The sequence below is a fragment of the Seriola lalandi genome, unplaced genomic scaffold, assembly GCF_002814215.2.
Source record: "Seriola lalandi dorsalis isolate HSWRI2012SDOR001 ecotype SW California unplaced genomic scaffold, Sedor1 jcf7180002054567, whole genome shotgun sequence".
In the NCBI taxonomy this organism is placed as follows: Eukaryota; Metazoa; Chordata; class Actinopteri; order Carangiformes; family Carangidae; genus Seriola; species Seriola lalandi.
In genome coordinates this window covers 87,294-100,271 of record NW_019525120.1, presented here as the reverse complement: position 1 = coordinate 100,271, position 12,978 = coordinate 87,294, and the positions used below count along the sequence as shown (strand labels likewise).

At 40.5% G+C, this 12,978-nt stretch overlaps 1 protein-coding gene across 1 annotated transcript; it reads left to right on the top strand.

Moving 5' to 3' along the window:
* The first annotated feature begins 6,837 nt into the window (after positions 1-6,837).
* On the top strand, positions 6,838-9,127 carry ovca2 (OVCA2 serine hydrolase domain containing). The gene is made up of 3 exons (XM_087176707.1): positions 6,838-6,964; positions 7,047-7,216; positions 8,376-9,127. Exons 2-3 carry the CDS (start codon positions 7,063-7,065, stop codon positions 8,894-8,896), a joined length of 675 nt encoding a protein of 224 aa, XP_087032833.1. The 5' UTR covers positions 6,838-6,964; positions 7,047-7,062; the 3' UTR covers positions 8,897-9,127.
* Positions 9,128-12,978: the final 3,851 nt, after the last annotated feature.

Below are 12,978 nucleotides of genomic sequence, written 5' to 3'. Positions count from 1 at the left end.
TTTATACCATATGCAGGGGTTGGACTTCAATTACTTGATCTAGAAATATCTGTAACATAAAATTAAATAATTGAGCAGCATACGAAGCGGATGATGGTGTGAGGGTAAAGAGCGGGATTTCCCATGTTTAATGTTTGATTCCCATGTGTCTGATCATAAAATTTAATTTCTGGTGGCGACATGGTTTATCCCCCCTTCTAGACTTTTATCAATTTGATCTCTTTGATCTATTTTTTAATGAAAGCCTGCAGCCAAAAGCATCAGGACCACTTGCAATCCATTGAAGTTCTGCTAGCTCTGCAGCAGCCAATGGACTGTGAATTTGAACAGTGATGCATCGGTGCATCATTTTGAAATATACACCAGGGAGTAGTGTTGGACAGCTTTCTACAATGAAAAAGACCTTGATTGCCGATGCAGAGATTTTCTCCTCCCCTCACATAAGAAAGAATAATGTAATGATAAAGCAGGTTTTCTCTTTTCCGATTACCTTTAAAGATAGGTTCACTTTTTTTTCTCCAAATCTGTCTTAATACAATATTAACATGCCTATGTGTACATTGAAACAGGTGTATTCTTTAGTTTTTTCTATAGTAGCTACATAGTATAATCAGTATTGCATTCAAAATATGACATAAGTAAAACTACATAAATAGCATCAGAAAGATGTACTAAACATATCAAAAGTAAGTATGTGAGTATTACATAGTAATTGCGTACATTATTGAATTGTTCATACGATTGCATTATTGCATAAGCAGCATTTTGGCTATGTAGCAATAGCAAAACATACAAATAGCTGTTAGTAAAAGCACTTAGTTATACACCACTAAACTTCAGCCAAAAAGAAAGATAAAAAGGTCAAAAATCTCCACATATTTGTGCCCCTAGCTGCTGTGACTGGAATTTTCCTAACATTGTCACAGTCCAGGGATGTACAATGAGTATGTTTTAAAAAAGTGGTTAGACTGTAAATTAAGCCAAACTCAGGAGGGGCACATTAATCTACATACACCACGTAGTTAGGCAATTAATTTGCTTCCTGATAATCAATAAAGGGACCCCAAATCTTAACAAAGTTACAATATGGGTCAGATGTGGAGTGCACAATATTAACATACATATAAGACATACTTTAACTTGGTAGGCTTTTTCCCTGTTACTTCTATATATGGCTGAGTGAAGTGATATGTGCCTGTCATGCCTACAAGTCACGAGCCGACGAGTCATATCATACGGTTTGTTCCCAAACATTAACAACTGAGATCACAAGGAGTCCCTCCTGTGGGAGTCAAGCAGAGTCATGCTTGATGCTTAAATTAAATACTATTAACTGTTATATTTCAAGGCTTTCAAGAAAAAACAGTCAATGAGTCAACGGGTAAACTCAAGCATCACCTTGGATCAGCAAAGTATGAGCCTGTTCATTCTGGGCACTGAAAGCATCATCTAAAGGAAAGTATAAGAGGCTCTGTAACAGATTGCACTGTGACTACGTGGTTATAGAAAAACATTTCATTGGAAGGAACTACACATCAGCTCCAGTTTGTCCATCTGTGATAAACAATATCTCACTTTTATTTTAGTCAAACTTAAGGGAATAATGTACCTCCTCTTTTTCATTCTTGAATTTTGGGGGGGGGGGGTCAAGTCAATCAGACTCCTCTCGTACTCACTCCAGTCATTTGTCACTGATACTTGCACACACTTGCTCGGATACATGGCCTTCTCTCTCATCTCATTCCCGGCTCTCCTTTTCTGTCCACCGATGCTGGCCTTGGCCGGCTGTGCCTCATACTTTTGTGCAGCATCCCCGCTGTGAGGTCAGACACTCTCTGCAAACTCAGGTCCCTGCGGAACCTGGGGGCTCTCCTGTGTCAACGGCAATTCGCCCACATCTTTGTAGAGCGCATGGTCACCACTCATGATCACACTAACACAGGAGAGGAAGGTACGCACAATGAGCTGCTGCTCGTGTGTCAGGTCTGGTGGCAGGTGACTCAGGGTCTGTGTCCATTCAGGGCATCCCTTGCTCATGATAGCCATGAAGATTGACAGGCAAGCTCAAGGTGCGGCACACGATTTCTTTACACACATTCTCTGTGACTTCTCTCTGCCTAAGTGGGGCACCACAATCACTGTTAACTTGCATTTTGCCAAAACAATAGTCTCACGCTGATCAGCCTAACAGGAAAGGACAGCAGTCTGACACCCGCGTGTGTCATGCAAGATATAGCACACACCAGTGAAAATGTGTGGATTAAAACATGTTTAATTATGACATAACATGGGAAAATAAGGTTTCTGCAGCTAATACCTCACAGCTGGAACGTATGAATCCTCTTCAGGAGATGAATTGATGGACAGATTCAGTGATTATTTGCAATATTTAACAAAAGAATAATAATAGTGTGACACATTGAGAAACTCTGACATTTTCACTTACACATAATGACATGTCTCCAACTTGTGCTGACTCACCTGCCACCTTTGTCCCACTTCACGATAACATCTGTCAGCTGTCAGCAACAAAACAGCCTTTTATCATACTTTTCTTTTATGTTTGCACTGCGCTTGTCTTGATAAGAACCATAGTGGTGTCTCCCTGAGTGGGATGTAACACTTAAGAGATAAACACTTTGAATAAGCATAAAGATGCTCTGTTGGATCAGCTATCAGCTTTTCTTCGAGGACATTCACATTGTGCATGGCCTACATTGCCAGCTCCAGTGAGGATCCGAAGCAGACAGGACATTCGTCATACTCTTCTCTGTCCTCTTTTATGTGCACACAGACTTCACAGATCGCACACGGATTCACAGACTATCGATCTAGTAATGTCGCTGCAGAGGACGGCAGCAGAGATCTTCCGCTGGAGGTCACAACACACACAGTAGGGTTGATCTCCTGTTATAAATTTGGAATGGTTTCAATTTGAATAAGTGTTTTCTAAATTTCCTAATTACAGTATTATGCATGACTCCCCTCTTGATCATTATCCTGCGCAATTACTTGCTATGGATGTGTTTTCTTGTATATTTTCACACAGACAAGTGGGCTCAGCTTGCTGTTAGTGTTTTGCAGCGAGGGAGGTGTGAGGTCTGCTAGAAACGGTACATCCTCAACTTATGGTGCACCACTGCCCCCCTGTGGACCGCAGTGAAACATGAAGGGAGACCTGATTTCACCTCACTGCTATAATTGGTTACTTCTTTAAATAAGACAGATTCGCTACAGTGTGTACCTTTCCCTGTAGCCATTCTACAAATACTGACGCATATCACAAAGAGCATGCATAGTAATCTCAATTTCTTACATAATCACATTTCTATGGATTTGATTCTATGGGGAATTATTTTCCAATTTTGGTAGTTTGGATATAAATGTAATTCTTGCTCCATTCAAAGTATTATGTTGAGAGTGAATCACAGGCTTGACCGATCTGTTTGTTAGGATTGAGAATAATTAAAGCAAACACAATTTCTTACTCAATACTTAAAATAATATTCACCATAAAACTAGTATCAAAACAGAGGAAATCAAACAGAAGAAAATATCATGGAAAACAGTCACTTAGACTTAAAAATGTCCAAGATTCAAGTCGACTGCTGGTTTCAGTTGTCAGTTGTTATGCAGTTTCTCGATACACATTATGGCCTCATGTTATATTTATAGACATATGACGATATTTTGTTCATTAAATAATCATAGGACAAAGGGATGTATATTATACAATACTATGATTAAGATAATTATCATTGTATTATCGGTTTGAAATCAAACACTGATTTTGATATGTTGTTATTTAGTTGCTATATATTATGGTGGGACACTGCAGGTTTTGGTATTGTTATCTTTTGTGATGCGTGACTATTCAGGATGTGAAGCATTGAATAACAGGAAATCTCGAAGTGTGGAGCTGTGACCGCCAATAATACTGAGGCCTATGTAGCAGCCAATTCTGGAAGGAATTAAAATTAAAAAATGAAACAGGATCAGTTTGTCTACACCAGGAAAGGCCTCTCTCTCTCTCTCTCTCTCTCTCTCTCTCTCTCCCTCTCTCTCTCACCCTCTCTCCCTCTCTCTCCCTCTCTCTCTCTCTCTACACCTCCCTGGGGGGTCGACACATGGCTCCTAACCAGTACTGGAGAACATCAATAGCAGCCTTGTCCCTTGGTGGGTGTGTGTTTTTTTGTTTTTTTTTAACTCTCCCTAATTACCATGTGCGTCATGGCAATGCAACACGTGCGCTTTCACTGCAACAAAAGACCTTTACTAAACCTAATTGACAGTGCCTGAATATGAGACCACTCCAAGAACTAGAACATCCTCATCAAAGAAAACAGCAACAGAGACCCTGAGAGGAGACCAATGCAGTGAAAACATACTTTCTGAGTCAGAGACTTGCCTCTAGGCCACACCTTCCGACACAGTCCATATCCTCCTTGCTCCACTTCCACGTCCCAGCTGGGTAAACCCCGACCCAGGGCTCTTTCATAACACAAATGCTCACAAGACATCTTAGTAAGCATCTCAGTAGGTGAGCCACATTAACTATTTTTCATTATTATTTTTATCAGTGAAAAGTAACAAAGATGACTAAACAGAAAGATGGACAATGCAATACTGCATCCATGAACGGTCAAACCAGATTCAACTTTCACACTTCTTTTAACTTTTCTTACATCCTCCATTTTCCCCTTTTGAGCACCTCACTTTTCAGGCTGTCACTGCTTTGGGCCATCCCCAAACCCTTTGGAGGACTGGCTAAATGCCAACTCCTGCATATTGTTCTGAACTGAGAATGTGGTGTTTGGGATACTGCCTTCATATGTTTGTCAGAAGAGAATCTGGATCAAAGATAATGCCTGTATTTTTGACACAGTCCTTTGGGAGAGCTGTGCTGCCACTGAAGTTGAAAGAGAGTCTGATAAGTGAGTTCCTGTGGCCTAGAATTAGCATTTTACTTTTATCCGTGTTGCAAATAAAGTTCTTTGTCGTTTTTTTTTTTGTGTCTGTTGTTGCAGAGATGTGAAAGATTGTAAGTGAAGAGTTCATGATTTTTACAGTAGCTGCTCTGTATGACCCGGCTTGTCTGGGATGTCACAGCAAGAGACATTCTCATCTGTGTCTTTAGGGGTCAGCCTCCCACCACCTAGCAACGAGTACAGCCCTCTGCCCCAGAAATGCAACCACACACACTGGATCTTTAAGTAGAGCATCAGTCAGACAGAAAAATGCATCTGCTGTTAATGTGTGTGGATGGAAGGAAGAATCTTGTTGTTTACATGATTGTTTTCCCATTTCTCACTAAGTTAAAGCTAAGATCACTACTGTGAGTCGTAATCAACTGTGAAGTAACCTGAGTCTTACTTTACGTCCTGGGTAATATATATATATATAACTAGTTACTCTGGCTATAGCCATGGGCTTTTTGGAGCCTCAAATTAAGTTTTGGCCAAAGCTATGTTCTAAAAGCATCATCATTTCTTCAACTGTCATAAAGTCCACTGATTTGAACTTCTCTACAGATGTGTGTAAAGCTCTACAATGCTATAACCACACAAATAATTCATCAAAATTGAATGGGTTCACTTTCTGTCAGTCAACTGATCAATCAATTGAGAAGTAGTAGACACTGCAGAGAAGAATATCCAGTGCTGAATAATTCAGAGCAGTACAGAGTATACCAACGAACACAGAGTTTCTTCTAATATCAAAGTCAGAGACTCGACTGTCAGAACATTCAGTTTACTTTCAACTCTCAGATGTTCAACTTTGAAGCATTTACTGAGAAAAACTAGGTCTCTATGTTATAAAATGGACAAGCAAGATTACATTTTTTCATGCGAGAACACAATCAAGCCGAATGATGTTAGAGCAACATGTCATGTTAATGATGTAAATGGTTGCATCATTATTAGTATCAGTAGCATTATTCGTTTACATGCTGTTACTAGTGAAGGGAAGCAGAGCAGGCAGGCAGTGGTATACCAGGAAAAAAGTTTGATGTAAAGGGCTGTCAAAACTTCAGACATTTTAAGCTGCTACAGTTGCTGCAATTTCATCTGATGAAAAATGACTGATGATGTGCACTGACAAAATGATAAGCATAATTTCCCAATACTTTAAGTGAAGTAAACACTGAACTAAACATAAGATATGTGTGTGCTGACTACAGCAATGTATTTGTATGCTCTCACAAACACCTCATAGCCACAAAACACAGAGACTAAAACAGTTTCTTTCATCAGGCTTTCACGATGAACTCTGTCCTCTGCAAAGCCTTTGCATTGCCATATGTGCACTCAAGTGTGTATATAATTTTATTGTATTTATTGTCTTACATATATATATACACATTCATTCAAGCATTTTAATACCTATAATACATATCTTTATCATTTATTTTATTTTATTTTCCTAGAGCTATTTTTTCCCTCATTTTATTTTACCCTTATATCTGATATTTCAGTTTAGAAACTTCAAATAGTAAATCAGCCATTTATATCAGTTAAAACCTACATGCAGCATGTACCAAGCACTATAGTAGTAGTAGTAGTATTCTTAATTGTTATGCTACTTTATACTTTTACACCAAAACAACTTTATACTTTTACACAGTATTGTACTTTTCATTATCTATATCTGACAGTGTTACTTTGCCAATTGTCATAAATTGATTTAAAATAAATTTAATTAATGAATTAATTAAAAAATATATGATGTATCATCAGAGATTAAGTAAGCCTATATAAACACTGGTACATTAAGTCACGTTAACAAGGGTTTTACTTTGAAAAGAATAAACGGAAGCACTTCTGATTCATTCCGGTACAACACTGGCTGAGACTGCCCCAATGTGTGGTTGTCACTTCCTAAATTTGATGAACTTTAAATGCTAAGTAACCCTGTCTCATCCTTCAGATACTCCGCTGTGTATTTGAACTCACCATTTAAAGCGGTGTGTTGTATGACGACGACTTGTTATTCTGTTAATATTAATATCTGCCGACCTAAAGTAGGAACTTAACTTCTCCTTGTAGCTAGGCTAACCGCTCCATGGCGCCTCTCCGGGTTCTGTGCATACACGGTTACCGTCAGAACGGCAGCTCGTTCCGGGAGAAGACCGGAGCTCTGCGGAAGCTGCTGAAGAAACAAGTGGAGCTTGTTTACATGAGCGCACCGCACAGTGTGCAGCAGGCCAGCAGTGAAGGTGGGTCATGTTCTGCATGTCTCTGACCAATGCACACTGAAGGGGAGGAAGCTGACGTTTGTTACAGTAAAAGTGGACATAGAGGTGGACATAGGAAGCATGCTTTCACTTTGTGGGTTACTTTATATGGACGCAGTTACACAAGACAGATATATGAGATTTATTTAGTAAAGAAAGTAAACCAACTAAAAAGTAAGTAAACCATTTGTAATTACCTGCATTTAGGTATAAATTGGTCATAAATTTGTCCATAAGATTATAACTGTTTGTGTTTTATCAACATAAGCAAATTGTGTTTCTGTACTTGCGATTCAGTGGAAGACCAAATCACGTTATGATCAATAAATTAATTAATACAGAAAACCAGGTATTTGCAAAGGGTTCAGATACTTTTTTGTGCCACTGTAATAAGGATTTAAATCTAGCATGATTATTTTAACATGTTTAGATATGTTTTATTTGTATAATAGACAATTATACTGTCTTTAGAGCTGCAACATTTAGTTGATCAATCAGTCGTTTCAAGGAGAATTAATCCATCAGTTAATAATTTCAGTCATTTTGAAGTACAAACTCCAATAATTCTTTAATTTCAGCTTCTCTAGTGAGATGGTTTTTCTGGTTTTCTCTGATTTATATCATTGTAAATTGAATATCTTTGGGTTTTGAACTGTTAGTCAGAAACAGAAGACATTTTAATGTGTCAGCATTCATCACCTGTCATACACTATGTACATGGTCTTGAAAACTAATAATGCAAATGTTGTTGTTTTTTTTTAATTGAAATATTTGGCCTACCACAACAATCATTGTGTATTCTTACATTAAAGGGAATACACTGCAGGTGAAATTGGCCAATTTTACAGTATATAATGTAAAATGATATAGTACAATATAATTTTATTTCTATACCAGCAGCAGTTTTGTAACCTTAACAAAGTCACAGACTGTAAGAGCTATAACAAGACAATAAATATATTTAATGTCAAACTCTCCCTGACCGTAACTCCTCTGAGTCCTAATTAGTAATGGTCACGTAAAGATTCATTTTCAGAGAATGAAAGAAACTGTTGGTCCATTCATCTCTGGTGCCTCTCTTTGAATTTTAAATCATTCAAAACATTAAAATAACCACTTTCTTCTTATGTCCTTTCCAAAGCTCCAGAGAAGGAGAATGGTTCAGGTCCTGGCCCTGGAGGTGATGAGGACCCCAAGGGTTGGTGGTTTTCTGACGTCCAGGCTCGGAGTTTCAGCGCTCAGCAGCAGTGTGAGGAAAGCCTAGGGATCGAAGAGAGTGTGTCGTTTGTGAGAGAAGCTTTGAAGGCCCAAGGTCCATTTGATGGCATCCTGGGCTTTAGCCAGGGAGCAGCTTTTGTGGCCATGCTGTGCTCTCTTCAGGAACAAAAACTGGAGCCAGAGTTCAACTTCCGCTTCGCCATCCTTGTTGCTGGTTTCCCCAGCGCGTGTAAGGAACACCAAAAATTCTACAACACTTCGCTCCAGATCCCCTCCCTGCATGTGTTCGGACTGGAGGACCGAGTGATCCCTGACAACATGAGCAGGGAGCTCCTCCCCTCCTTCCAAGACCCTCAGGTCCTGACACATCCCGGTGGCCATTTTGTTCCTGCCGCATCTGCTCACAGACAAACCTACCAGGACTTCCTCAAGAGGTTCCAGTGAGTCAAGCTACAATCTGTGAATAAGACTCCAGTTCTCAAATGTGTCCGGGGAATGTTGATTATTTCATGTTGTGAAAACATAATTGGATCCAGAGGCGCTTTGAGTTCAAACTCATGACATTTGGATCCTGTCTTTCTCTCTCTTTCTGACTCATCCAAAACAATTCAATGAATGCTGTCCTTCTCAGGGAAGATGTCTTGCATCAGACAATAAATAAGATGATTTATTTTATGTCCTCTGGTCTCTGTTTCTTTTTTGTGACCTGTGTAATATCTTTACTATTACATCTAGTGATTCATTGATAAAATGAGATCTTGACTTTTCTTTGTAGAATATGTATTGTTCTGGAAGAGCACAGGTCTAATTAATAACATTCACTATGGCTTTGTTCCATTAAAGTGTTATTAATTTTACCTGTGCTTTCCCTTCTGAGTTTCTAAAATAACATGGAAATCTGTGTTGAGTGAGAATAGATCAAGAGACTGAGTAAAGGCCACAGCGTGCTTCAAACAAACAAAGGTCTTCAGGCAAAAGTGTTTGGTCAGTCTCTGCACTCATTTGTACACAGATAAAGTGACAGAAGTGGTTGTGTGAAAAATGAAAAACAAGCTTTGAGAGAAGTTCACACCTTGCCTTCATTTCACACCTCCGCACTCCTGGCCGGTAAAGGGAGTGTGATTGTAGGATCTCCAGTTTTGGAAAGTTTCAAAATTGTTGGGCGCCAGCCATTTTATTCCGCCTTCGGTAAGGGCCTTTCAGATGCTGTTGGTGGATCCAACAAGCATTTTGTCTGAAGTTCACTGAGGCCTGTAGCAGATTGGCAGATGGAAACAGTCTGGGAATTTGTTTAATCTATTTGAGAAATAGACGAATATCAGGAAATATTAGAGATGACTCGTTAAACATGGATGTGTTTTCCATTTTTCCCTGCAGTAATCTCAGTAGCAGAAGCAAAATTGTGTTCTCCTGTTTATAAAAACAACACTACATTAGGAGTGGATGGACATTTTCAGGTGCCGAGAACACTCCACCACATTTGTGGAAAGCCACAGTGGAAAACTTGATTTAATAAGTTTGAGTAATATTTTGCATAACATAGCTTGGCAAACTTTTCCTTACTCATGTAATATTGTGACGGCTGTGTAACAATAGAACCCCATATGTGAACACGATCTTTACACATCATTATATGGTTACTGAGTCATTTTCACCCACACTGTTACACTGCAGTGTATCAGCTGTAAAGAGTAATGAGGAGTTGCCGTGCAGAGGCAATGCATGTGATTGCTTGAGGTGTTTCGGTTTTAGGGATGCATTAAGTTGGGTTATATAGACAGGTTTATGTATACGCTCAAATGCACAGGGTTCAAGGACATGTTGTTCTTTTATAGCTGAAGCATGTGCATGTCAGACTGCACTTATTTGATTGCTTCCAGATGTGTGCTCTCTCTCCTCTCTACCTCTCTCTCCGCCTTCCCTTTTTCTTTCATCTCCCACCGGCCTCTACCTCGCTTCGAACTCTTCTCAACATCTTCCTCCCTTCCACATTCTGCGTGTCATCGGCTTTGGGCGCAACATTCCCTATCACATGTCTGCCACATCTATGACATGGACAAAAATAGTTTTGTTTGTCTGGATATCTCAAAATCCACTCCCGACAACTGCTTGCAGTTGTAGGTGGTTAACTGCCTCGCTTAGATGTATTTCCTCAGTAAAGCAGCTTATATTCAGCATCAACTTCCTCTCTTGTAAACACACACCCTCGCTCTCTTAACCAATCTGTCTTACCTAATGAGCCTCTGCTGCCGCTCACACTCACACACATAGATTATCGTGGCTATGTGGTCTCATTTCTCCATCACAGCCCTCGTATCCGTTCTCTCCTGTGCTCCCCTGTGGCCCTTGTGTCCCTCCAAGACCTCACAGCACACACACACACACACACACTCATACACATGGTTTTGATAACAAGTAGAGACGAATGGAGAGAGTGAGCGAGCGAGCGAGCGAGGCAAACAGTAAAAGAAAAACACAGAGGTTCACTCTTGCCAGTAAGTTTTACAACAGAGCCGTGACTCTCTTCTCAGGAATCCGTTCCCCCTGTTGCACAACAACCGGGAAATAATGGAATGAGAGACAGAGACAGATGAGGGTGGAGTTATCCTCCCTTCCTCCCTGGCTGCCATCCCCCTCCCCCCTTCCCCCCTCACCTTCCCACCTCTCTCCCTCTGCCTCTCTGCCTGTTGCGGTTAAAAAAGGGAGAGTAAGGGCACATTCAAGTTTTCACCGTGATTGAAGGATCACTTTTTCCCTCTTCGCCCAGTGGAGTATGGGGGATGGAGCTCCGGGCAGAGGGGTGTGTCAGAGCACAGATGGGCTCTATTTTGATTATGGAGCATTTGTTGTTATGGGAAACGGAAGAAGGGGAGGGGCCACGTAGTGCGTGTGTCTATATAAGACTTGCACTTAAACTCCAAAGAGCCTGGTCATCCCATGGCCCAGGCTGACCAACTCTGCCTTGTTCCTACAGCTCAAACTACTGACAGCTCTCACTGGAATAATCTGTGATTACAAGATGCTCAGCTGAGGACTTGAGATTTTATTACCTGGCCTACGACTTTTGGATTTACACGCATTTCTTTCTCCCAACTATTCACCACTATTTTTATTTTTATCAGCATTTTAATCTACAATGTTCTGATCCCAACACAAAGAAGCTGCAGAAGACAGAAGGACTAATGTGTAGTTTGGATTTTCAACCAAAGTTTTCATACTTCTGTAAAAAGATGGATATTAATATCAATTAATTTAAGTCTACGAATGCCTGCCTGTGTGTGTGTGTGTGTGTGTGTGTGTGTGTGTGTGTGTGTGCGTGCGTGTGTGTGCTTGCACTGTTAAATTGGTATGCTGCTGCAGATGGATGTGATGTAACATCATACTGGATGTTTTCCAGAGGTATGGCCTGTGTCCAGTATCAGGGATTTAGGCATGCCTCTCTGCTTCCTGTGTACCTGCATAGTTTGCATATAAAAAGAAAGTAAGCTCATGATAGGAGAGCTGTTTAGATAGCGCAGTGTGTCTGAGGTGTGTGATGTGTGTTGACACATGAAAGAGGGAACAGAGGGAGTATATTTAGAGTTGTCAGTCAAATTGCTATTTACAGAACAGAGAAGGCAAGGAAAGTCAGTGGATGTCAGCTAATGACATGAAATAACACAGTGAAGAAATATATGCGCAGTATTAGTGTGATAACTAGGCCCTGACAACAGGCAGTGGGTCTTCACGTGTGTGCATGTGTGGGTGTGTATCTGGATTTCTTTTTTCCTCCATATGGGTGTGATTTGGTCATTTGTTATTCTATGCTCATGCTCATACGCTTCTGGTCTTCTTCTACTTTGTGGTTTTCTTGTTTGCGTAGACAAAGCGTACTCCGGCTGATGCCAAAACTTGTCTGGTTGTTGTCCTCCTCCAGTAAGCCCACGTAGCATTCTCTCTATCTAACCCTCTCACAGATTCATACATATGACATATTGTCATCAACTGCAAAAACTGTTAACAGAGACAGGTTTCATCTCCTGCAACATCCCGTCTGTGATTGACCAATCAGTCTGTCTGGTGTGGGTGTCTTTGGTAAAAAACTAAATCACACTTTAGTACCAGATGTAAATATGTTCAGAGATCATAGTAGTGTTGATCGTGGGCTGAGGAGGTGCAGAGGTGAACTGAGGACACAGCTGCGGCCTTCTGAAGTTAGGGCAGCAGCCGCTTGATGGATGATGTCATCTGCAGTCGTTTGTCTGCTTGTGTGCTTTACTGGAGTGGTTTAGAGGCCGTGGCTGGGTCCTGGCGAGGAGAGCTGTGGTTTGGCTGTCCTCATAGGTGCCTAACTGACACTACAGGGGTAGATATTAGTCATCGTGACTATGGAGGAGGACTGTGGTCGAGACTGCATAAAACAGAGGGAGAGAGAGAGGCATGTCTTGGCTCACATAACCCAAAAAATGCGAACGCTGTTGCACAATCTTGTTTCATTTCAGACAATTATTAAGAGGTTTGGAGGGTGGAAATGAAACATTACAAAT

Coding starts and splice junctions, on each gene's coding strand:
- ovca2 (XM_087176707.1), top strand. CDS start 7,063: ATGGCGCCTCTCCGGGTTCTGTGCATACACGGTTACCGTCAGAACGGC. Junction 7,217..8,375: donor GCAGCAGGCCAGCAGTGAAG/GTGGGTCATGTT, acceptor TCCTTTCCAAAG/CTCCAGAGAAGGAGAATGGT.